General features: G+C 33.3%; 1 protein-coding gene across 5 annotated transcripts in view; it reads left to right on the forward strand.

Annotated features, from left to right (window-relative positions):
• LOC100376069 (dual specificity calcium/calmodulin-dependent 3',5'-cyclic nucleotide phosphodiesterase 1A-like) overlaps window positions 1-27,405 on the forward strand; it is a 206,146-nt gene that overhangs the window by 173,740 nt on the left and 5,001 nt on the right. For 4 of the 5 annotated variants that reach the window (XM_085495896.1, XM_085495897.1, XM_085495898.1 and 1 more), the window contains 14 exons: window positions 8,826-8,858; window positions 10,421-10,543; window positions 11,483-11,665; window positions 12,583-12,649; window positions 12,873-12,896; window positions 14,678-14,794; window positions 16,048-16,188; window positions 17,548-17,648; window positions 18,094-18,219; window positions 19,149-19,250; window positions 20,380-20,500; window positions 21,396-21,477; window positions 22,693-22,980; window positions 23,554-23,712. In XM_085495896.1, coding sequence (XP_085352022.1) covers window positions 8,826-8,858; window positions 10,421-10,543; window positions 11,483-11,665; window positions 12,583-12,649; window positions 12,873-12,896; window positions 14,678-14,794; window positions 16,048-16,188; window positions 17,548-17,648; window positions 18,094-18,219; window positions 19,149-19,250; window positions 20,380-20,500; window positions 21,396-21,477; window positions 22,693-22,980; window positions 23,554-23,712 — 1,667 coding nt within the window. The remainder of the gene's footprint in view (window positions 1-8,825; window positions 8,859-10,420; window positions 10,544-11,482; window positions 11,666-12,582; window positions 12,650-12,872; window positions 12,897-14,677; window positions 14,795-16,047; window positions 16,189-17,547; window positions 17,649-18,093; window positions 18,220-19,148; window positions 19,251-20,379; window positions 20,501-21,395; window positions 21,478-22,692; window positions 22,981-23,553; window positions 23,713-27,405) is intronic. The other variant, XM_085495900.1, reaches the window with a different exon arrangement.

Genomic DNA, 27,405 nt, shown 5'->3' on the forward strand with positions numbered 1-27,405 from the left:
TATTGAAAATAAGAATATTAAGAATTAGTTTGTATTATTTTATGCTACATAAAATAATACTAATATACTAAAATAGACACATACAAAATCAGCATGAAAATGAATCAGTTTTAATTTTTAAAATAGTTGTAAAGAAGCTAAATATTTGTTGTATCATTCATTCATTGTTATTCAGACTACTTGACCTTTGAACTGAATGACAATCGTTAACAAATTACATGTTTAATACAAATGTAGCTATATGTGTCATGTTGGAGAAATTATCGCGTTATAATCACGGTGATTTGAAATGACGTTAATACAGGTTGTTGAACAGCACACAACACCAGATCGTTATCAAATGAAAACAGCATGTTGACAATTTATTTCGGTATAGCTCTAATAAAGTCCATTTGACATTTAAGTTCGTCAGCTGACCTTTCACCTATGATTAATTACTGTAGAATACTTTATTTTCGCTTGGAATACTTTTTTTTGCTATATTTCACATTAAACTGATCAAAAATCAGTGAAAATAAATTCCATACTAAACGCCCAAAAAGCCTTTTCAGCGAAAATTAATTCCAGCAAAAATAAAGTATTCCACAGTACTTCATTTCAGTTGAAACAAATTATGTCACTTTCGGTGCAAATTTTGAAAGAGTAGCCATCGCGCAGCACAAGTTTGAATTGCATGTAAATGTTGCATTTTCTGTGCATTGTGACACGACAACCACTGCGCTTTAAGACCACAAATTTTCTGCGAAAATAGTCATTATTTAAAAGTATGTCATCATCCACAGAAAGGTAAATTAGACACAACAGTCTCATATTTCAGTTACTGTAGAATACTTTATTTTAGCTGGAATTAATTTTCTATGAAAACACTTCTTAAGTGTTTTGTATGGAATTTATTTCCACTGACTTTTGACAAATTGAATGTAAAACACGTCGGAAAAAAACGTATATTCACTGGATTTTATTTTCACTGAACCATCCCTTCATCGAAAATTAATTCCAAGCGAAAATAAAGTATTCTACAGTAGATTATCCGTTTGCCAGTGAATAAACCGGTCGGTAATAGGGAACAAAATAATCTACCAATTGTATTAACCACCATGGCTGTTTTTAAAACATTTTTCATTATTTACAACTATTAGTAATTATGATTTAATTTATCTACCCAGAGCTTTTACAAATTCAAGAATTCATATAGGATAATAAAGCTGTTTTGAACAACTGTTGTTGAAATGTGCACACTGAAAGCATAGTGTATATGGTATGTACCAACAAAAAAAGATGGCCACACGGTTGCATCCAGGTCTTCAGAGGGCGCCATCTATTGAAATTCAACTTTGTCTAGCTAACCTCGGGGATTATCGTACAAGATGATATCTTACTGGGGGCCCTAGGTGAAATGTCAAATACGTTGCCAGCTTTAGCAAATAAATCTCTCTGTCAGCCTCTCACTGATGATTTTAAATCGTAATAATGTTGTACGTCTAATTTTCTATGATTCCTATCATGTGGTTAATTTCAATAAAAATGGCGCCTACTCAATCCTTAGTTTTCACATCGCATTTTATGTGATATTAGCCTTGTGTAGGGTCAATTTGTCCATGCAATTGTGTCTAAAATATTATTTCCGTAAGATTTGTTTTTTTTTGTATAGTTATATTTAAACAAACGTTCAAAACCATAGCTATTGTCGCTTCAAACTTATCCCTGTCCATGTACTCAATTGTAAAGTAATTAGAAGCAGCGAAAATAAAAGGATTTACAGTACAAAACTGAATCATTGGTAGCAGTATCTACTGTCATATGCAGGCTCTGCTGTATGAAGAGGCCAATACAGTAAGCATTCACATGTGAATTGAGTAAGCATTCACATGTTAGTGCTTAATAATATCAACAATTGCACTCTTACGTCACATTTACCGTGTGTCTGTTCAGTATCGCCATGGTGATAAGTATAGTTTTATGCTGTCTTTACTATACCTTGGGAACATAGATCTGGTAGTATCTTTTCAAAGGAAGTTTTAATATCCTTCATGTTTTAAAGGATGATTTGTTTCTCAGTCAACCGTGAAATCCACACAAAAGTATACTCAAATGTGCATAGTGAGCATTCATGTTTACAAAGCAACAATCGCTGCTTCACTGATGCTGTGATATCACACAGGAAATTACAAAATCTGCAATTTCGTAGTAAAACAAGTCAATAGTAATCGAATTGCAAAAAAAGCAAACATGTCAGTTACTTCTTTATTTGGGATTAGCATTTTTTAATTCTGATCAGCTGATTCTGCATAAATATGACTTGCTGTAACATACGGTAATATATGATAGCTAGACACGTAGTGGATGATGGTCGTCAAGGTCACGCGTGTTCAAATTCATTCAATGTTTGTGTATTTACTCAACACATTTAACTTTCTCAGCCAAATTTTTCTGCACTTTTTTCTTATATTCTTCAACATTTCTGAAAATTAATCTTAATTTTGGAATCAACAGACAAATGTGAGTCAATTTTCAGTTTTTACTCAAAAAAATTGGCTATTTTTTTTCCAAATCTTCTGAAGGAAAGTGCAGACTATAAACGGGACTATTTTGTGAATTTGTGATGAAAAAAGGGAGCTGGTGGTGAAAAGGTTAACCAATATGTGTATATTGCTGTGCATAGTATGGGTTCCATATCGAACATACTCAGTCATGATAAATATGTTTTCATTAATCCATATTTAATAGCTAGAGAATTTTAGAATCTGTGTTAGCACTGGGTCTTGGCAATCATTATCCATTGTGGTGACAACCATGTGATGGTATTAGCCACACAAAGCTAACATTAGCCACATATAAGTTGTAATACTTAGATTTATTACCGTAAAATATGTATTAGAAGCCGCATCCCTAATAGAAGTCGCACCCATTCTTTTTAAACAATTGGGAACCAAAAAATCATCATTTCTCATATGTGTAGATGCTCTAATAGAAGCCGCACCCCCTCTATTGGATTGTACCATTTTAATAGAAGCCGCGGTTTCTAATACAGATTTTACAGTATGTATGTTAAAAATCCCTCATATAGGTATCCTGCGTTATAGTGGATATTATTTCCTTACATTATGCATTATGCTATATGGTTGCATGATAAGTATTGTGGCTAATACCAATCAGGCATTAGTTTTCAGTTAGCATTGCCTAAGATGGCTAATGAGCAACACTAATATAGAAGGCCCACCAGTTCCTCCTCAAAGAATACCATAACTCCTCTGGGAGTAACTGAACTCCTTAAGGAGAATGTGGGCTATGTAATGTTAAGATGTTGGTATATTTTCACATTCCTGTTACAGAGCAAATACGATTATTTGTCAGCTCCCTGGTGCCACAACTGTAGTACCAATTGTAATGTTTATTGAGTTTCATCAAATGTGTTCTACATGGTTGGGCATGTAGAATGCTACAACCTGTGACCACATGGACATTGTTCAGTGAAACTTAGATAGGAAATAAGACAGCCTTGCAAACGTCAATATAGGATTATATACAGCTGCCAATAAAGAAGGGAGACTCTGCACGAAAAAGTCTCCCCTGCCCAAGTTAATAATCCACTGTGTTTGCTGTGTCCACCATTTGGCCACAATAGCCATACACTGTATGCAGTGAACCATTCTATAGGGATGAATTCAGAAGTCGTGTAAGGTCAGATTGGTCGTTCATCTTAAATTGCCCTTTTCGTGTTTATCTATAGAAACTTTCTTGCTGTTGTTTTCAACTGTCCAGATGAATGATTATTTCTACACTCTCCAACAACTTAAACGATGATTTGTCGATAGTGGAATCTGCACAACTAAACGTGCTCTGCATACTTTTCATGCAAGTCGTCATGGAGATATAATTGTTGCAAAGCTACCTGCAATGTTTATAGTGAGCTTTTCTTTTTAAAGTGTCTTGATTTGTGCGGCAGAGTAGGGTTAGGAACTGATCCGTTTTTCTCATGGAGAGGCATTTAATAATTCTTATGAAGGGGACATTCACACCATGCTACTAGGACCAACTACAAAGGTTGAGCATATTGACTTGATTTTAAGTACGTCATAGTAATAACAAAGGTGTAGCAATTTGTTTTTTCAGGGGAGGACTTTACCATGAAAATATTGACTTCAGTAAGCTGTAACAATACCTCAGCTTATACAATAATGACCTTTTAAAGGCCAACCAGTAATAATAACACCCTAAAGTAAATATTTGCTATTTTCTTCAAACAACCCTGAAAAATAAAAAAAAATTGAAAAAAAAAACTTTGGGAACAATTTTTTAATTGATTATTGTTATTTAAATTTCAAAAATGGATTTTTATTGATGAAACTGAAAAGTTGTATTAAAACCTCAGTGCAGCCTGCCTGAAATTCAAATTATTCTGTGGTTTAACAAGTAACTATATCATTTTATTGTGGGAAAGGCCAAGATTATTCTGCGAGTGTAAGAACCATTTGTCCCTGGATGCCTGCCATTAGGGTCACATGCACTGTTTCTTCTTAAATTAAATGTAGATACTTATAGACTTGGCCATGAACTGCATTGTGTTCAGAGCAAGCTAACTAGTACCTACTTAGTATAACGACATAATGGGACTTTAATAATTGAAAAGTATCTATGCCTGGTTACCCATTTTAACCCAAGGCTTTAACTGCCTCAAGTCAACTAGTTTTTTCATTCAACACAAGACGCCTACATTTTGGCTTATTGCCCATCTTCTTTGAAGATTTTAATTGTAGTATTGTTGGTTTCTGCAGCTTTTAACTGAAATTTATTTTCATTGATTTACACAAATCGGTTCTGAACTTTATTTTGACTGATTTGTCAAAATACATGCTAAATATAAGAAAACAAGTATTTATTTCATTAGATTATATTTTTACTGATCTACCACATTAAATAATGTAGTCTACAATATTTCATATTAACTATATGATTTTGTTCTTAAATTTTAAACCACAAAACAAAATTTTACATTTTGGTCCACTCTGATCAAATTGTCAATATTTCCGATAAACATAACAGTGTGGTTAAAATGTGGATAAGGTTTGAAGTATACTAACTCAAGAAGCTTTGATTTTCTGTTTTCAGAGTGTGTGTGTCCATTTCATTTGTATTTGTACTAACTTGAAGTGAATTTATTTTTATTTTTTAGCTGTAATTTTGAGAATTTTAAATGCTTGTATTAACATTTACTGTTGGCACACAAAATCAAATATTTTCACACAGAGAATGCTGTGGTGGAGTTAGGGGTACATTACTTGTATTTAATTATTTAGAACATCAATGTCTCAACTTTCACAAATTTCACAAACTTATTTTGTATTTTCTCAAAAATGTTGATTAAACCCTGCAGACATGTCCATTTTGTCCAAAATTGAAGAAGAAGAAATTCAAGGCAAATATGAAAAATACACCGAAATATTTGCAGGGAAAAAGATGACGTTCAAATGAAAACCTTAATCAAGTCTACTCTTCCTTAATTAAACTGTACTTATTTATTACTCACTCTTAAATTGCTGTGCGTAATAAATCTCTTTTGTATACGTACTCGCTTTGTGGGGTGACATGAGGACAGCTGTATATGGTGTTCACACATGCAGCAAACACTAGGGTTCACCCAGAGTTAATTTCACCCAACTGTTAAAAAATGCATGAGAACAGATGCATCAATCGCAGCAAGTTTAGCTTGAACTCAAAGTTTTGAGTTTAACCCCGATGAGACACGTGTGAACAAGGTCTTGTTTAAAAAGGTGCCATCTTGATATAGATGTTGTCACCATTGTAAACTCAAGTGAAAAAATAATTAAGAAAAATTTAGACTTTATTCATAAAAAAATAAACAAATCATTTGAGAACCAATGGATCTTAGACATGCATAATGATAATAGAAAACAAACCTTGGCTAAAAACAAACTAAGAACATACAGACTTTTCAAACAAGATTTAAAAATTGAAAATTACCTAATTAATATGCAGAACCATGGTCTTAGAAGGTTAATTGCAAAATTCAGGACAAGCAACCATGACCTTAAAATTGAGAAAGGCAGACATAATAATGTGCCGCTGGATAAAAGAACATGTGATATGTGCAGCCAAAATATAGTTGAGGATGAGCAACATTTTGTAATGAAATGTCCAGCTTACAGTCACCATAGGGACAAATTATTCCTGACTGCACAAAATAAAGTTCCAAATTTTGATAAAGAAAATAGTCAGAATAAATTCATTTTGATTATGGCAAACCATACTCTAGCACCAGCCTTAGCTGTCTTCTTAAAAAACAGCTATGGAACAAAACAGCAACAACTATCAGTGTATTAGGCCACATTTTGTGTTCATTCCATATTCTGTATTCACCTTTGGCTGCAAATTGTCTTTATTGTTTTTGATTTGTTTTATTTTTTTTAGAAAAGTTTTTATTTTTTGTTTTCTTTTTTAGATTGTAGTTTTTTTTTTTAATTTCTTTCTGTAAGACCCTTTTTATCCTTTCCTAGGGATTTTATGCGTCTAATAAAAATATAATATAATATAATATTGTAACGACCCAGTAGTATAAAGTGAATTGGATATGAATAAATGTGAATGTCAAGTTTAATAAATTTAAACACTGTGATGTACAAACAAATCAGAGATTTAGCCGACTTTTGAGGACAATTTACAAAGCAATCCAACCCTCCATTTGTCAGCACGTGTGAACAAGGCTTTATGCATACCTCTACGATCCCCTGATGAATGCATCCCCCTGGAGGAACGTAAAGATTTATACATTCTAATATGTCACTTTGAAAGCAAGACACAAGTGGCGACAAGCCACATAACATGCATATTCACAATAACAATTTTACTACTATTGTATCTTTACACAAATTAGTCAGCATATTTTCATAAAAAATATTAGAAGATAGACCATATTGACTAATTACTGTGATACTTTTGTCTGTCATAACGTTTGTCATATTGCTATCCTACAACATATTTGCCCCACAAACCTGATTATCATAGTCATGACTCTGTAAGATAAATATTGTATTGTATGCACATGTACATGTATGGTGTTTGCTCATAATGAATTGACTGTCTTTGAGCCAACTTCAACTACATAATTGAACAGAACACATATACTTGCAAATGGTTTATTTGTACTAATATGCTAGCTGGAAAAGATGTGGTGGTGAAAGTTGTCACGACTACGAAAGTGCATGCAAGAATTGAGGGTGACCTGTGTCAGAGGTCAGAGATTGATAATGTCACTAGTGTGGTGATTGCATTTCACGCTAGTGAAGATGAATGCTGGGCAATACCAGTACCAGGTAGAGGCACAATGGCTGCTGAGTAAATCTTAAATACATGGTGAACTTGGCACTGGATCAAAATACAAGGACAGTATATGTATTGAGCAGTTATCGCTCCAATCAATGACTGAAAACATTTTGCACAATTTATCTTACTTGCCATTCTCTTTCCATGTTTTTCTTCTTTCTCTTGTTCCGCCAGCCGATCTGAGGATATCGCCACGCAGTCAGTGGCTCTTAGAGTACCCCCTCTGAATATACAGAAACAGGACAGGTTGGAGTGATTCTTAGTCTATATAGGTCATAATATACTAATACAATCACTGTTAATTGTGTGTCTTACACTGACATCACAGTTTAGCTATAAAAAATGTTCCTGCCAACAAATTTGTAAAACTATTCTGTGTATGAATCTCTTAAAAAAAGTTCATTCATGGAAACTTTATTTTGAGATGAAAACTAAGCATAAACTGATTAAATTGTAATAAAAGTAAGAGGCAGGAAATGATTTTGTAGTTAAGGATTTGAACAAATTTACTAACTCCTATTATTTCTTAATATTTTAATTAACAAAACTAGTAAAATGTGGCACTAGTCAGATTCTGCATGTTTCCAAATATTTTCCCACTTTTTGCATGCTTTCCATTTTCACTTTTTTCAACTTTCATCACCTTTTTCTCGCAAAAATTTTACCAAAATAAAAATATAAATAATTTAGAATATTTTTGTTTTTTAAAACTTTTTGCTGGATCAAAATTAAGTTTAATTTAAAATAACAGAAATACATGTTTGCACTTTATTCAGAAAAAATCAACAATACTTTTATATATTACAAATTTATAGAATTCCTTTAAGATGATATTGACGGAATATTGATTGATGGTCCAAACCCGATCCACTGTGTCATCCTTCCTTCCATCCATCCATCCATCATCATTCTGGACAGTTCTAAAACAAGCGCCATCTTTGAGAATGACAGTGTATTCTTTTGTTTTTTCAAATTTTAATTAAATTGTGGGAAAATATTTGGAAATGTGCTGTTAATGTGAATCAGATTTGCTAGGAAAATTTAAAAAAAGTAGATATGTTAGACGTAAAATATGTTGCTTACAAAAAAAAATTATTTTTGGGAAAGTGATTGTAATGCTCAATGAGCACCGACTTGTAGCAAAAATAAATACTGTTTACTTGTAATTTAATACTCTTTAAAAATTTATAAACAAATTTAATATAATTAACCTTGAATTTATTAATGAAAAATACACAATAAAACTAAATTTTTCTTTGTTAGGAATTTTGTATAATATTGTTAAATAAAATAAACTCTCTGTAAAAAATAAAATTAATGTATAATTCTTGCTTCAGTTTGCTTTGCCAGGTTGCCTTTTCACCTGCCTGCCGTCTTTGCACTGTCTTTTTGACACAAGCAAATTTGCTGGTGAGAAAAGTTACATTTTGCATATTATTTTTAGTTGTCAGTGTCATTATTCTTTTCTGCTCTCTACCCTTTAGTTCAGTCCAAGTGCGCCACCAAGAGCTTGACAGGTAAATGTATTTGCCAATAAGTAGAAGAGCGCCCTCTTTTAGCATTTGGTTTTCCTTTTGTTTTTCTGCCAATCTTCTCTAACCTAAAGTAGATGCATCTCCTGTAGTTGCTTGTGCTCTGTGTATGTTAAATGTCGATTTTGCTGCAGTGTTTATTTATTCTGATTCTTTTGTTTTTATGCAAATTGAATTGGAATTCTAATGAGTAATAATAATTTTTGTATTTTTAAGTAAACACAGACAGTTAATTCAGTAGGCAATAATCCATCCACCAGGGGTATTCTGAAGCCAGAATGTATGAATAATTTTTAAAATAACAAATAAACAGAATGTTAGTACAGCTAGTAATGTAACATAATTATATTAGTGTTAGTAACGGCAAAACCACTTGCACCAAAAATATTATCACGTTATTAACTGTAGTTTTGCTTTTAAAGATCACTTTAAAACGAATTAATTTAACAAGTCTCTGAACTGGCTAGTTATCGCTGTTACTGGGTGGCGTGTAACCTGTATTTGCTCTCCCAGTTTCTCTGATAAACTGCTTTTTTATGTATGCAGTGCTATATTATCCAAGTAAATCGCTGTAGTTGCATGTTTAATGTAATATTGACTAGAATCCTTTTGTTCTGCTGACAGAAGGCTGTCTAATCATTCCTTTACAGGTTATTGTACTCCATTTGACTTTGTTTATTTTATTTATTACCAAGTTTATTTACGTTTTGTTTTGTTTTCATTCAATTTAATTTGATTAAGGAAGTTGAAAAAAACTATTTATTGTTGCGTACTTGGCAATATCAGGTGGCATTCTATTTGGAAATTTCCTCTTGAAAATTCGGCTCTAATATTTCAACTAAGCAGTGGTGACGTCAGCCAAACTTTGATACAAAAAAAGATCAAATGTAACCTAAGTACTTGACTATTCCACTGGTTACATGCTCTAAGGCTTGAATGGCTGCTCATATGCCACAAACCGTGCTCACTCGGTGACCGTGGCATTTATTGGCAGATTGTTTTTCCATCTTTTCCATTCAAAAAATTGCAATGATTTTTTTTTATAATTAACCAAGTTCCATGAATTGATTAATTTCATAATTTGTATGAGGTATTATTACATTTATCCAAAAACATTTGGTACATGACCAACATTTTCTTTTCTTATAATAACAAAAAAATTATAAAAATAATAATAATATGACCTTGTAAAGCAGAAAGCAATATGTTTACAAAATATTTTTTAAAAAATCAAAAGACCTTTTTGAAACTGTATTGAGCAGCCTTAAGAATCTGTTGATGATTTGCTTTGAAAAAATGTGTTCAAGAATGCCCACCTTAAAATGTTTTTAAGGAACGAGATGATTAGAAATTTTCAGCTTCCTAAGGTAAAATGTTGTGAAAAGAAAATCCCTCAGTTTTGATATTTGTTTTATGTTGCATGTTGCTCTTATTTTAATTGTCCTTTGATTTCTTTCCCTTTTTTCCCAAAAAATTGTACATTATATACATGATGTTGTGATGTGACTTTACCCTTGTGATATGGTTTCCATGGTGACAAACCCAAGACCCCCAGGCGAGCAAAACAGTAACACTGATGACAACAGTTCCCCTGACAACAACAATGTGTCAGACACCGAAGATAAAAAATCTGTCTCCAGCACCTCCAGTAAGCAGTCAGGGTCAAGCAGGTAACCGTGGTAACAAAATAGTTCTTATACTCCGCTGAACTTGAAGAGGAAGCTTGCTGTTGCGTTTATATTTCACTGGTGGAATGAAGCAGTCTCTAAATTCTTTGCCACATTTGCTATCAAATAATACATTTTACCTCTAAAAATAATTCGTAAACAAATATAAAATTGTTGTAAAATTTTTGTTGACATTTCTAACAAAAATTAGGTAGTATTTTAATGACACAAGAAAATACTAACGAAGGTAAAGTGTAAAGAGATAATCATATTCTATGAAAACTAATGTAGGCACATATAAAAAGTTTAACATACACGTACATGCAGGTAGCTTAACTCGTAGAATATGTTGATCAAATCAGACTGAACACTGTGTTACGTCCTGGTATTGTGTATATAAACCGAGTTGAGTATCACTCGACTTTGGTGAGTCTTGTTCTTATAGTATAACTCGCATAATCTGTCCATGAGCTGTATTGTCCTAGTATCCATGTCATAATAAATGGACTAACATTAATTTGTCATGCCATCATTTTTAGTCATATTTCATTTTTCATATTTCATATAACTACATGTGTTAGATTGGTATGTTAGTGATGGTAGCTTGTCTCAGTAGGGTGTGTATATAATATAATATTAAGGTGGTTACCATGACAACTATATTAATGTTGCCTAGTGAGTTCTTATAGCATTAACTGTTTTGGGTATCAACTAATGCCTGAGTTATCTTGCTTCCCATGCAGTTCATTTGCATAAGCTCATCTGCCTGCTTTAGGTGACTTTAGACCGGGACTTTTTAATCCCAACTTTTATTGCTGATTGCTACACTCATTAATATTTTCATCCTGTTGCTAGGTAACCAGTGTTTTGTTCTCATACGTCATCGTCTTCATGTATTCTCCATCACTGTCCCTCATTTGCATGATCTCCTCCTGTTGGTAGGCGGCTTTTTGACGAAGACGATGAGTTGTCGGAAGTGCATCCTGATGCGGTGCCAAACGAGGTTCGAGACTGGTTAGCGTCAACATTTACACGACAGTTTAGTAAAGCAGGAAGATCAAGCGATGAGAAACCCAAATTCCGCAGTATTGTTCAGGCTGTTAGAGCAGGCATATTTGTGGATAGGTAAGTTTGTTTTCTTCATTTTTTTTTTTCAATTGTTACCTTAGACATGATGGTTATCTTACTTATTCTGTGTGCAGTATACCTTTAAGCCAATTTGTTGCGTCATTGACAAAGAGATTTTTTATGACACAACGAATCAATGCAGGCATACTGTCTGTCTGGTGAGTTATGAATTATTTGTTTCACTATCAGGATAGTATGATGCAATCAAATTACCCACAAACCTATCTTTACTCTTAACCTTTTCAGCACCAAAGTCAACTTCAGGCACCATCCACAAAATAGTTCCATTTAGAGTCAGTTTTTTTCCCACATAAAATTTTGCGAAAATTTCCAAATTTTGAAACAAAAACTAGAACCAATATCATATTTTGTCTATGTGGTCCAAAATTAAGATTGAATTTAGTGCAAATTACAAAAAATGGGAACAAATTTATCCAAGAAAAAATTTTGGTGCTCAAAGGATTAATGTTATAAACAAAATTAATATTTAATATTCTTGGAGAATTTACGCAAGTTGCTCAGTGCTAATTTTGATTGGATGGAACAGTGGATCAGATGCAGTATGAAACTGATGCTTCTTTTTTATTAGCACACATAAAAAGTCAAATAAATTGTACAAGATGATAAAAGCGGTTGGAGTAAACATTTTACAACAAATTTCTTGATTTCTTGTTAGGATACCAATACAACATGATCAATATTGTACTCAATATTTTATTTTTCACAGTATTCTAGTGACAATAAAATCTGTGATTATATGATATATATTTGCATGTGACCCTAAAAATTACAGTGGGATTGTAAAAAAAAAAATTCTCAATGAACCCTTCATGTCAGCTATTTTTACATAATAATATGTGCTTGCAATAGAACATATATGGTAGTAGTGTTTTCATTATTTCTTTTTGTCACAGGATATATAGGAGACTTAGTGGTATGTCAGGGATCACCTATCCACCATCTGTTATCAATCTGTTCAAGGTATGTCATAGCGCCCTCTGTGGTCAAACATGTGCAATGCTGTGCTTTTGTTTTACCACTGTCTGTACAGAACCTACATTTATACAAGATTTGGTTATATTCAGCCAAATCCAGTTTATGCTGCCTTTTTTTGCATTTTTAAAGTGAAGACATGTAATAATATTTTTTTTTTGCCCTATTTGTTCATTTGTTCATCCAGTTTTGTTGAATGTTTTTTCTATAGGGACCAGCAAGAAGTCCACGAACTGCAAGTATTCGGAAATAATTTATTGAAAGGAGTTAATATAATGTATTATAATACTAAAACAATAACCTCAAATAAATTAAAATTAGTTTGTGTGTGCTTGCATCCCAAATATTTTGTGTGGTTTTGTGCATGAACCAGGCTCCACTCATCTAAGATACAATAAAACTTAGTCTGTCATTTGACCTGCCTCTGGTTATAAATTTTTTTCCCGGGGAATTTCATTGAAATCCTATCATAGTCTTATTAATCTGGAATGTCTATGTTGTATAGGCCTAGTAAAATAATTAGTGATTTGGTTCTGTGAGGTGTACAAAATTGAATGATGGTGTTCTACTATTCTCTTCAACCATTGATTTCTATTGCATTGTTTCAGTTTCAGTCCACAACAGCACAAACAATGCATGGTGTACTCACTAGTTGCCATTGTGTGACCAACATTGACATCATTCTATCAGCCAATATTTCTGTATTCCCTCACTCACTCAAAATTTATTCTTTCATCCACTTTTTGTAATGCTGTGTGTTCTCACCGAAATTCTGATAAGTTCTTTCCCCAAATTGAGTCACTTTGGCATACCATTTGTCATGTTATTCATGGTTCAGGGCTACTTGCATAAGTTAATCTCATCTAATCCAACGTAGATTTAAATAATTAATAATAATGATCATAAAATAAAGTGGCTGCTTTTCAAGGTTCATTATTAACACGTACTAATGGGTGAACATTTCTTGCAGCTTGGTTTTACTTTTTGTTTTTAGCCCTTTCATCATATTGTTGAACTTTGTAACTTTTCATGAAACGAAGCTCAGTCTACATCTGTGGACGAAACCTATAACTAATAAATCAAATGTACTCAATATAGAAATCTTTCATCTAGCTTTTATGGTAGAAATATAGTTTGACTGAAAGGGTTGATTTATATTTGATGGCGACTTAATAGATCCACTACACTGTGATAGCTAGTTTTAATAATGAAATACCAAATTTGTTGTATTTGAACTACCGTAAACACATTTAAAGAAATTGCCTTTCATGTACGGTACATTGACATGTAATAATAAACTAAAATTTACTGTAAAACATGTTGAAAAAGCGACATGCAATTTTAGCGAAATGTTGATTTAGCGAATCTTCCTTGTTATTGTTGATTTTCTGTTTTCACAATACTTGTCTGTTGCATGCTAAAACAAATGCGCAGTTATCACCTCGATAAAAACAAAGAAAAACTGTCAGCGCCCCAGATATTTAAGTTCCGGATTACTGTATACAAATCCCCCAAGCCTTGGCCATTTTGAATTTATAATAAAGTCATTAGCGACATCTTGAATTAGCGAATCAGTTCTCTCGCTAAATTCACTAAATTTGCGAAAAAGACATGTTTTACAGAATATATCTCTGAAGTGAAACTGGGCTTCTAATTTATGCATGTGTTTAGTATCTATTCACAAGTGATATTAAAATTGGGTCGTTTCTGGTAAGGTTGATCTGTTAAGTCATAGCTTATGAATAAAAAATTACTAACTTTAAATAATTGTCTTAAAGCGATGCCACAGTCGTCAAACAGTATGTGCTCAAATTTCATGTAAACGATAAATATTTTTATGTTTACATGTATATCGAACACAACATGGTGTGAGGACTGGTGCTTAAATGTGTGACTGGTGATGGTTTAAGGTGATATAAAAGTGTTCCTGATTGGTTAATAAGACCCTTCATAGATCACATGATCAGTGAATTATCCAATACCATAACAGCTTCTACAATTTCCTTATTTCTGTAGAATGTTGATGATTGGTCATTTAATGTGTTTGCTCTTAATGATGCGAGTGACAATCATGCTATGAAGTACATGGCGTATGAACTTTTTACGAGATATGACCTTATATCTAAATTCAAGGTAAGTATGATGCAGCAAATTTTAAAAATATAATTTTTGCCTTATTTTCATTGGTTATGCATATAATTCCAGAGTAACATCAATTATCACCTGTGGCTCAGATTGATACAAAACTATGGTGGTAAAGTACTTATGTTTGCTGACGTCAATCTAAAAGGACTTACTTACTTACTTACTTACTTACTTACTGTTTTTATTACATTTGTTTATTTATGTCTTGTCATTCTCTTTACCTTACTAAACTCTCTGATGATTTAGTTGTGTAATAAAGTAATTATTAATAAAGATTATAACATTTTGCATGCACAGTAAGCTAATTTTGTTTCCTTCCCTTTTATTTGTCTATTCAAGATACATTTTGTATTGTAGTCATTTAATTGCCGTCAGTTAAACCTTGAACGCAAATGGCAACTGACTTCTCAAATAGAGTTCCATTCTCTCCCATCACCATATCCACTGTTCCAACTACTATGGTTCATAAATCAGTTGACACAATGACATAAAAGAATGGTACATTATAAGCTGTCCGTTTTGCACACATACACATATACATGTACGTGTACGCAGTGACTGATTCAGTCGTTTGCACCCAAAAATGAAATCATGGTGTTGTTTACTGCTGTTGTATTTAATGTACGTGTTCCTAAAACAACTTATGGGCAATGTTGCCATAGTATATAATGGTGATCAGTGAGCGTTACTTGTTTAATACCAGGCATTCGCATGCTGGTTGGCATAAATGTAAACATACAACGTCACAGTGTAACGGCCTAGTTGTTCTCAACAAAATTTGGATAAGCTCTTTCCTACAATTGAGTCACAGTGGCATACCATTTGTCATGTTATTCATGGTTCAGGGATACTTGCATATAAAGTTAATCTCATCTAATCCAACATAAATTTAAATAACGGTCTATTTGTTGGGGCGAAAATAAGTTGTTGTTCTTTCACTGTCAATACAATTTCAGCAGTCATTTGCATTTAAAATCATTTGACAGATGCACTTCCTTTTAAAGCGAGGGAGTCGTCACCTGCCATGCGTCAGATGGCCTGAACGTGTCATTGTTTACAAACAAGCGTCTACCCATGAGCCTTTGTGTTTTTAGCGTGTGTTATCGTCGCTTGGGACTCAATTCCCGCGTGTACGCAGGTGATGACCCTCCTGCTTTAAGATGCTGTCTGTGAAAAGTATTTGTGGTGCGAAAGTCACAAACTGAGTGTATAACTGACATGATATCATTTTATATTTTCAGATTCCTGTTACTAATTTGAATGCTTTCCTAGATGCATTAGAGGCTGGCTATAGTAAATACAAGAATCCATATCATAATTTAGTACACGCAGCAGATGTTACACAAACAGTTCATCATGTTATGGTACATACAGGTCTTATGGTGAGTATCATCAACATCACACTTCATATTTATAGCTTATCCTGTTACTTAAGCAGTGGATCCGTGTGTGATTTAGCTCTGATACTGTAAAAACTCTTGGAAGTTATTTTTGCTATTTTTCGCTCAAGGGGTGATTTCAACTTGACAGAAAAAAAGTGAGAATAAACTCCATACTAAACATCTGAAAAGTTTTTTGGGAGAAAATTTATTCAAGCTAAAATTTTGTATTTTGATGTGTACTACCCATATATAGCAACATTATTTCAATATATCTTCTCACTAGCCCTACAAACTTGTACCATGTGTAATTAGTATATCAAAATATATATTATACACATAATTTCGTTTATCACTCTTTAAAATTCAGATGACCACACCTCTCATTGTTTATGTGCATATCTAATTAGGAAGTGATCATAATTTGTTTGTGATTGGATTATTTAAATTGCCTCAAAATTCAGATGACCACACCTCTCATTATTTGTGTGCATATCTAATTAGGCAGTGATCATAACTTGTTTGTGATTGGATTATTTAAATTGCCTCAAAATTCAGATGACCACACCTCTCATTATTATTTATGTGCATACCTAATTAGGCAGTGATCATAACTTGTTTGTGATTGGATTATTTAAATTGCCTCAACATTCAGATGACCACACCTCTCATTATTTGTGTGCATATCTAATTAGGCAGTGATCATAACTTGTTTGTGATCGGATTATTTAAATTGCCTCAAAATTCAGATGACCACACCTCTCATTATTTGTGTGCATATCTAATTAGGCAGTGATCATAACTTGTCTGTGATTGGATTATTTAAATTGCCTCAAAATTCAGATGACCACACCTCTCATTATTTGTGTGCATATCTAATTAGGCAGTGATCATAACTTGTTTGTGATTGGATTATTTAAATTGCCTCAAAATTCAGATGACCACACCTCATTATTTGTGTGCATATCTAATTAGGCAGTGATCATAACTTGTTTGTGATTGGATTATTTAAATTGCCTCAAAATTCACCACTCATTATTTATGTGCATATCTAATTAGGCAGTGATCATAACTTGTTTGTGATTGGATTATTTAAATTGCCTCAAAATTCAGATGACCACACCTCTCATTATTTGTGTGCATATCTAACTAGGCAGTGATCATAACTTGTTTGTGATTGGATTGTTTAAATTGCTTCAAAATTCAGATGACCACACCTCTCATTATCTGTGTGCATGTCTAATTAGGCAGTGATCATAACTTGTTTGTGATTGGATTATTTAAATTGCCTCAAAATTCACCACTCATTATTTATGTGCATATCTAATTAGTCAGTGATCATAACCTGTTTGTATTTTTCAGCACTGGTTAACAGATTTAGAGATATATGCATCATTATTAGCAGCCCTAATTCATGATTATGAACACACAGGTACCACAAACACCTTTCATATTAATTCAAGGTAAGTTCCCATAATTTCTTACATTCAGAGTACATGTATAGATGTTAGGAATAAGCAGTGATTCACAGCTACCCACAATGCAACATGATCACATTGTGTATACTACTTCCTGTTTACAAAGACATATTTCATCAAAGTTCAAAATTCTGATTCTTTGTGTTTCTGCATACTGCTTTAATTTAGAGCAAGAGGATTAGAGGATTTTCATGAATGAATTATAATATTATTGCCAGATGGGAGAAAATGTAAAACTGTTTATTTTTTGTGCTATTCTCGATCTTGTGCATGACATTGTTGCAGTATCTTGCAATAAGTGCAGGATTATAGCCAGATAACTCTCAAAATTTATGAATGAAGTTCATTGCTTAGTCAATAGTAGCTGTGAACGCATATAATTATCATATTTTGAACATTTCTGGCATTTCTTCCATTTTTATATTTACAGGTCTGAAACAGCACTTTTGTATAATGACAGGGCTGTGTTAGAAAACCACCATATTAGTGGATCATTTCGGGTAATGTTGGAAGATGATAAAAACATTCTCAGTAATCTATCTCGAGATGAGTACAGGTGAGTGCATAATACATTGCGCTACTATAGTCATATTATTATACATATACTACCAAAAACAATAGAATTTGCTGTTCTGTATGAAAAAAAGCAGTATCAGTACGCGTTCGAGTTGTTCCTTATGTGAGGTAATCTACATCACCAACACTGACATGTTAAAGGTTGAACATTCAACTCTTTCTTTTGTTGACATTGGGTGCAAGAAGCGATATAATGCAAATTGAGTCCTGTCAATCAATGCAAACGTTTTTTATTGCTATTTTGAGTTATAATCTCATTAAATTATTACCATGAGCAGAGAAAAGAAGTACAATAATAAGGTTATCACGATAATACCGCCAAGAATTTACCCAAGCAGTACAAGGTTACATTGACATCCACTATGCGTTGGTACACATGTAAATACAAATATATGATCGCTGTACCGATTCATGCGTATTTTATCCTTTTCACCATCAGTTTGTGCTTTTTATTACAAATTCACAAAATAGGTCCCGTTTATAGTCTGCACTTTCCTTTAAAAGATTGGGACAAAAATAGCAAAAATCTTTTAGTAAAAACTGAAAAATGACTCAAAATTTGTCTGTTGGCTCTAAAATTCGGGTTTATTTCCAGGAATATTGAAAAATATAAAAAAGTGCAGAAATATTTAGGCAAAAAAGTATGGTGGTAAAAATGGTTGAAGTATTCTTGTGATAACCTTAAAATGATCAAGTATGCAATGAATGCACAATTGTTGGTTTATTTGTACTTCTATAAGTATTGGTGCATTTTGCTTTTGCATTTTGTTTTCTACATACCGGTATATGAAAATGGTTTAGATATTTTTCATTCTTCACTTTGTTGGCAATATACATTGACATTATTTCAAGAAGTACATCATGTGTGCGCGGTTTTAATACTTTTTTTTTTTTTTTTTTTGTTGACAGGGATTTAAGAACTCTAGTAATTGATATGGTGCTTGCAACCGATATGTCCTATCACTTCCAACAAATCAAGCAAATGAAAAACCTTCTTAGTATACCTGAAAAGTAAGTCAACGTTTGTAAAAACACTGCACACAGAAATCTGATGAAAGGCTGAGACACATTTATTGAAAAAACAACTACTACAAAACTAATCAAATTACAGATTCAATAAAATACATTTCAATAAACTACAAAATTGGGCAGGGGCCGACTTCTACCTACCGAGACAACAAGTGGCCCCCTGAGCAATGGATTTCGGGATCAAAATTGAAGGAGGGGGAAAACATTTATGCGGCCACTCGACCTCGACATGGGGGGGGGGTGAAATCCAATGCCCAAAAGAGGGAACACGGGCTGCTAGTGGAGCGAAGTGATCCCCATGAAATAAAGAAACGTGAAAGAAAAATGAAGGGTTAGTAGGGGTGACTCAAACTTGGACAGACCAGGGAGTGGTGCAGAAGGAACGGATGTTCACTGTCTGTGTGGTAGCACCATAACCATATACAGTAAAACCTGCGTTAGTGATCATGTTTATATAAAGAACACCTGTTCATTGTGACCATATTTAGGCAATCCAGATGCAACGTACAGGTGATATAAAGATCCATGATCACCTGTCTTATTTGGCCAGTGAACGATATTTTTGACACCAGTTTGCTCGAATAAAACTGTTTATCACATGACCACGGTGAAGATCATTCAGAGCAGTGACACTTTTTTTTTTACTCCTCTTCGCTTCGGATGGAGCATAAGGCGCCGACAAATCTCCTCCAGCCGTCACGGTCTTGTGCAAGCCATCCTATTTCATTCCAGGTCTTCCCTGCTGCCTTCAACTTCTCTTCCACAGTCCTTCTCCAAGTGCCCAGAGGCCTGCCCCTCTTTCTCTTCCCAGGTGGTGCCCATCTCAATGCAGCATGAGGGTGTCTGGTTCTGCCCATTCTTAGCACATGCCCCAGCCATCTCCAGCGTCTCTGCTTCACCTCAGCTGTGATGCTATTGATGCAGGTGCGCCTGACACTTAGTGTGACATATAACTAAATAACAACGATGACTTAATTTTTATTTTGAAAAAACACATTGCCATGAACAATATTTCTACAAGTGTAACTGTAAATGATTTTAGAAACTACAATGAATACAGTTGTACACCATTGAAGTTTATTGCTGATGACATATATTGTTTGTTTTATAGTATTGACAAGCCAAAGGCCTTATCTCTTGTTTTACACTGTGCTGATATTAGTCATCCAGCCAAAGACTGGCCAATACACTACAAATGGACTGAACTCCTAATGGAGGAATTCTTCAGACAGGTCAGTATTTATTTTTTCATTTTATGCATCTTCAACTCAGATTTCTTTTCTCAAGGGGATGCAGAAACTAAAAGTAGAAATAATTACACACATACTTTTTTAGCATAGTATAAATAATGGTTCAGTTTGCCCTCTAATTAGTCAGATTTTGTATGCATTAAAATGAAATCTGAAATTAAAATGAGTCTTGTTGTTGATAGCAATAAAAGAAATTAAGATTGTATGTGACTGTTATTAAAGTTAGTTTCTGAAGATACAAACTAAATCCCTGATTTGCACATTTTAAAACTATAGTTAAATATTTTTCAAGATAAGTGTAACTAGTTGCGTCTCGAAAAATCTCTGTGCCTTAGTGACTGTTGGCTTGGAGGAGACACTGATGGCGATGTATCTTTAATACAATCAGCTCCTTATTCATCACCCAAGATTTGCAGCAGTGGTCAAATGTTTACTTTACATTTGGGCTGTAATATTTTTATCGTCTGCCTCTCAGCTGACATAAATAAATTGTACCTAAAAACTATCACATGGTTAACGAAATTTAGCTCACTTTTGGTGAATGTCGCCATCTTGGATTACCAGGTAGCAACATTTGAACAAGTGGCCTGTAGCTATAATCCTAAAAACTATCACATAACAATGGTTAACAAAATTTAGCTCACTTTTGGTGAATGTCGCCATCTTGGATAACTTCCTAACAACGATTTGTACAAGTAACAATACACAGCTTTATATTGTCAATTTACATATTTTTATTTAAGGTTTATTCATGACTGTTAACTCTATAGTATTGAGATAGGGATTATTTACTTGGCCATGTCAGTTATCTCTCCCTACTCACAGCTAGTTGTACCGGTTTATGTGATGTCATGTCATTTATTCTTTAATTTTTCAGGGAGACAAAGAGCAGGATCTGGGAATTCCATTCTCTCCTCTCTGTGATCGAAAAACAACAATGATTGCAGAATCTCAAATAGGTACGCTCTGTTGTAATGATTCAGTGTGTTCACTTATAAAATAGTTATCTTCAACTGCCAGATTCTTTGTATTTTGGGTACAGTTTTAAACATTTTGTAATATTTGATAAATATTTGAGCCTCCTTTTAAAAATTAGTTCTTTTCACAAAAAAGAACTTTTCTGTCCCAATAATGGTATGCTTATGGAGTTGTATTCCCTCTGTCCCAATAATGGTTTGTCCCAATGACTGAGTATTTCCCTGTGCCAATAATGGTGTGTCCCAATGAGTGTTTTGTGAGAATTTCACTCTCTGACCCAGTAAATAATTTCCTTATTTATTCATTCTCAAAAAGCAATTAACAAATAACGACAGTGAATTTTGATGGGCACCTGTATACTTAAATCACGATCCCTTTAAAAACTGTTAATGATTCTTGGCCAATGAGTTTAGTCTTGCGTAGTATAGGTTGTTGTACTTGTTCATGTTGACAAGAATCAACCGTCTATACTGTTGTTTTTAATTATACATCTACGTGTTGCTGCTAATAAAACAATGTTGTACTCACCAAGGGTTAGATTTTTAAAGTACAACTCTAGGTAGAATTCAAACTTTATGACCTGCAGGTACTTACTGTACTCATCATAATCATAATGTTGTACTCACCAAGGGTTAGGGGTTGGGATTTTTAAGGTATAACTCTAGGTAGAATTCAAACTTTCTGACCTGCAGGTACTTACTGTACTCATCATAATCATAATGTTGTACTCACCAAGGGTTAGGGGTTGGGTTTTTTAAGGTACAATTCTAGGTAGAATTCAAACTTTCTGACCTGCAGGTACTTACTGTACTCATCATAATCATAATGTTGTACTCACCAAGGGTTAGGGGTTAGGGTTTTTTAGGTACAACTCTAGGTAGAATTCAAACTTTCTGACCTGCAGGTACTTACTGTACTCATCATAATCATAATGTTGTACTCACCAAGGGTTAGGGGTTGGGGTTTTTTAAGGTACAACTCTAGGTAGAATTCAAACTTTCTGACCTGCAGGTACTTACTGTACTCATCATAATCATAATGTTGTACTCACCAAGGGTTAGCGGTTGGGGTTTTTTAGGTACAACTCTAGGTAGAATTCAAACTTTCTGACCTACAGGTACTTACTGTACTGATCATGCAGGTTTAATGGTGTAAAAACTTCTCGTGACTTTTTTCTTGACGTGTTTACTTTTTAGGATTTATCGACTTCATTGTGGATCCTAGTTTCCAAGTCCTAGGTGACATGCTCGAAAAGATCATTCCACCGGGCATGACAGGTAACAGAGCAATTGAAGAAACTAGCATTTCAGATGAATCTGAGGGGGTTGAAGACAGTGGACGGAAAAGCAGTGGAAGTTGTGCGGCAGCTGCTGCAAGAAGAATTAGCAGTACAAGTAGTGCCGACAGTCCAGTGGCCGTCAGGAGATCATGGGTTGATCCTCTTCAACTTAATCGACATTTGTGGAAGGAGAGAGCCATGAAAGGTAATGTGCTTAATTAATTAATAATAATTTCATTGTGTTTGCATTTTATTGCAATGATAGTACAGCAAAAATGACAAGCAGAAAGAAAAGTTATCAATATTAACAGAGGCATATTACTTGGGGTTTGCAACTACGGTGACATGATACCAAGATCTCGTTTCAATCACGCTCTCGCATAAGCATTCCAACTCAGAAAAATGCGAATGCGCATGCCCGAGGTAACTAGGATACTGGCATGTCCAGGTGGATCAAAATAGCTGCTCACGATATGACTGATTACGATAACTATACTTTCTGTACATTTTCGATGTATTACCGTACATTTTTTCACTATGAATGTGGTAATACATGTTTTATTGTTTTATTAAAAACCACCTATGTCATGTCAGAAGGTCCGTAGCATCAGTCACGATACATGTATCTACGAGATGAGACATGTTTTGTCTATTTGTTTGACTCATCCTATCTCATAAATGCATTGATTGACTTGATTTTAACAGACAACACATGTTGTGGCACATTTTGTATATTAATTAAAAAAAATTACAAGATTTTGATAATTTTCTCTTGCAGACGCACAAGCAAGAGAAGAAAATAAAGGGAGGGTTGATAATAATGAGCAGTCGCTTGCAGAGGAACGAAAGTCAGATGCCAGTAATGACTCAGGTGTTGACAGTACATGTAAAGAAGATACTGTTCCCACGACAACAGAAATGGGAGCTGCATCAGCAGGTAATATTATCAATTACTTCAAAAGTTTAAAATCTACTCAATGTAATGTGCACTCATTTGTCCGCTTTTTTTTATTTTTACTTACATTTAATTTTTCTGTTTTCAGAAAAGGAAAGATAGGTCTACAGAAATAAACTTGCACTGAAGTCGCTGAAACAAATATTTTTTAAATTGTTTTCAACGGTCAATCAATTGCACAGTATGCTATGCATTTTGGTTCATTTTTGATAGTGTCATATTTGTTTAATGGTGCAAAACAACATGAAAATTCTTCATTGAGTTTAACAAGCGTTTAATTGACTTCCATAGGAACGGACAGTAGTTATTCCAGTGACCTCAATATGTGACCTGTTTTTATCCACCAAAGTGGGTGGTATTTAAAATTTAAAATTTGAATATTGATGTGTACCATTACCAGAAACTGTTTTTTGTTTTTTTTTATTTGTCTAATTAATAGAGATTTGAATTAATGGTTTTGTGATTATTATCAAAACAACATGGCAGTAAAAATTGTGTCCAAATTTCCAGTACAAGACTGAATGATTATGCAGTGGCAATCAGATGTTTTTTGCTCTTTTCTCAATTCTCTTGCAAATATTGGTAAAGTTATGGATTCATTTACTGATCAGGGTTGAAGCTCACAAAATTCTATGTTTCATAGCGAAATAGACTGTTTTAAGATGGTTTTGGCAAAGAAGGGGAGGGGAGTTGTAGAATGAGAATTTTTTTTGTGATAACCAGTGGCAGTTAAACAGCTTGTGATTGATTATTTGAATAATCCTCTGACTGTTTCCTGCAACCCCAATCCAGTGATTGATCAACTGGCTGTTTCAAGAGACCCACTGAAATCGAATTACTTGTCACCATTTTTCTCTCTATCTTCTTTTTTCTCAGTTCTTTAAGTTATTACTACCATTTTGTTATTTTTTTTTTTTTATTGTTAGAAATAAATTTTTAAATTGTGGTCCTGTGATTTTTGTATAATATTTCTGAATTTCCTTTTGTATTTTGCTTTTTGCAGATGAAAAACCATGAAGGTAACTTCCTGATTCCTTTTTTTCATTCCATGTTTTTCTCCTTCCTCCTTTTCTTATACATCATCAAAAAACTAACATCATCTTTAAATTTAAATGAAATTTTCCCAAGAATTCACTTATTCACACTCACAGAAAAAGACTGAAATTGATTTGGCAACATTTTGTAAATAAAGGCATGATTTTAAACCACTATTTTGTTATCATAATTGGCATAGAATTGTTAGGATAACATTAATAATGTTTTCTACCCATTTGTCAAATTATAATTGGAGTAAGAAACTATTATAGAATTGTTAAAAAGGATACAGGGATAAATATTCTTATTTTTAACAAGGCAATAATGTGTGTAAAGTTTTGTTTTATATAAACAAAGGATGTGAGAAAAGTTACTTTTGCCCTTTGAAGTAGACTCAAAAATGAAATTGAATTTTTCCTTAAATCCTTGAATTTTTTTTGGTCATAACGAAGGAATTGTAGGAAAATATAGAAAAAAAATGTTGTACCCAAAATTTGAAGGAAATTGAAAAGATTAATTAAATAAAATTGTAGATAAACTGAGATTCTGGATCTTTAACTTTTTCACCACCAGTTTCATCTTTTCATCACAAATTCACAAAATAGTCATTCAGTCAAAGAGTTCTTCAGATTGGGACAAAAATAGCCAAATTTTTTGAGTAAAAACTGAGAATTTACTCAAATTTTGTCAGTTGGCTCCAAAATTAGGGTTCAATTCCAGAAATATTGGAGAATACAAGAAAAAAGTGCAGAATAATTTGAGCGAAACAGTCTGGGGGTGATAAGGTTAAAACTAGTACACTATTTTGGCTTTCAAATAGAAACTGATCAATCCACAGTAAATTGAAATTCATTTGTGGTGATGAACTAAGAATGCCTGGAAGGTCAGTTGCCAAACATTTTGGCTCATCAGTGACCATACTAAAATCACAGCCTTTAATTAATTAATTTGTTTGCTATTACCGCCACACTGGTTGTTTTACACAGAAGTTATGTTCAGATATTTAGAATTTTTTTTATAATATAAACCACAGTCACTCTACTAGGAGAGTGCCTGTGATATAAACCATGCCTTTACATTTTGTATGTAGTGGTGACATATGCCTATGTTTCCTATATAAATGGATTTTGTGTAAATCCAAATAAACATGCATTACAGTAAAATGCAAATTTGACAAAACAATTATTTAATAATAATAATACGTAATTTATAAAGTGCCAGTATCCAAAACAAAGTAATGTTCAATGGTGCTGTACATAGAGATGACGAGTTGTTGAGGGCTTTCCTAAAAAGACGAGTCTTAAGTTGAGTCTTGAAACTGTTCAATAATCATAATAAGTGTAAGGTAATATTTTTAGTTGACCGTAGATGCAAATAGCAGCTGTTGAGATCTAGTTGAGAGTGAGAGACGATGTTTTTGCTCATCAAATAATCTTCTATTCTTACCCGTAATCACATCCATTTCATCGCTGCTGTATTTGGAACTGCGTATGCAATGACCACTATTTGAAGGGGTAAAACAATTTTTGCAGCTCCTTTTCTCTTAACAAGACATCAGTGGCTATTTGTGTCTATAGTCTATTTAATTAAACAACAACGTAAACAAATTATTTTTATTTTTTTTAATTCTCACAGTGCTTCATGGGAAAATTTCATTCTATTTTAAATAATTAATATCAGCCACAATTCATTTCTAACAAGTTGTACTTTGCATGGTAACTACCATATCACTTTTTCTAATATATTTTTTTTTCTAATTACCATTTTTCACTATTCATTTTCAGATTTGCATGCAGCTCATCTGTCTCTGTCTCTGTCTATGATTTCTCGCGCATTGTAATAACAATTGTATTTAAAATATCATCTTGCAGCTAAATAGTTAAAAATTATTTTTCATACAAAATCATTTGAATGTAAATGTTGGCATTTGTGAACAAAAATGTTGCTCTTTCATTGCATTGCATGCTAGCACAAAACATTATTTTTGAAGAAGCAAAAACGTTTCTGATCTCAAACCAAATTTTTTATTTGCTTTTACTTACAATCAATCAAATGTGAAGACAATAATGGTGTAACCTTGAAGTTAATATTGTTACCATTTGAATGCCCGCCAACAATTTTATTCATCTATTTTCAAATTTTTATAAAGTTTTCTATAATTTCTTTTTTAATTTCAGATCAAATTGGTGTAATTTTGTATCGGCTTCATGTTTTGAGCGCAATTTTTTTTATATATGGAAACAAATTATGCAGATTTAATGACAAAATTCAGCATTCAGTTGGTAAATGTTACACTCTGAGGTCATTCCTATACTATTTTGGAGGTCATAAAACTATTATGTGAAGTATTGAATGATTGTTGATATACACAATTTGTGGGGAAATATATTCATCAGTATACGCCCTTGTTCCAAATTACTGTTGAACCACAGTATAGCAAAGTGATGCAAGTCTTTACAAATCAACTAGTGTCAAAACATTACTCAATCAAAACTGTTGAAATTTAGAGGTTTAGTAAATATTTTGCCTAAATTATTTTACATAATAGTCACCAGACCCTGATAAAATGATCTGAAAGTGCAAATTTTTATGAGCCTAAATGTTTCTTTCCATATTAGGTGTTCCAATTTTACAATTGTC

The sequence above is a fragment of the Saccoglossus kowalevskii genome, chromosome 22 (assembly GCF_978046115.1).
Source record: "Saccoglossus kowalevskii chromosome 22, keSacKowa6.1, whole genome shotgun sequence".
In the NCBI taxonomy this organism is placed as follows: Eukaryota; Metazoa; Hemichordata; class Enteropneusta; family Harrimaniidae; genus Saccoglossus; species Saccoglossus kowalevskii.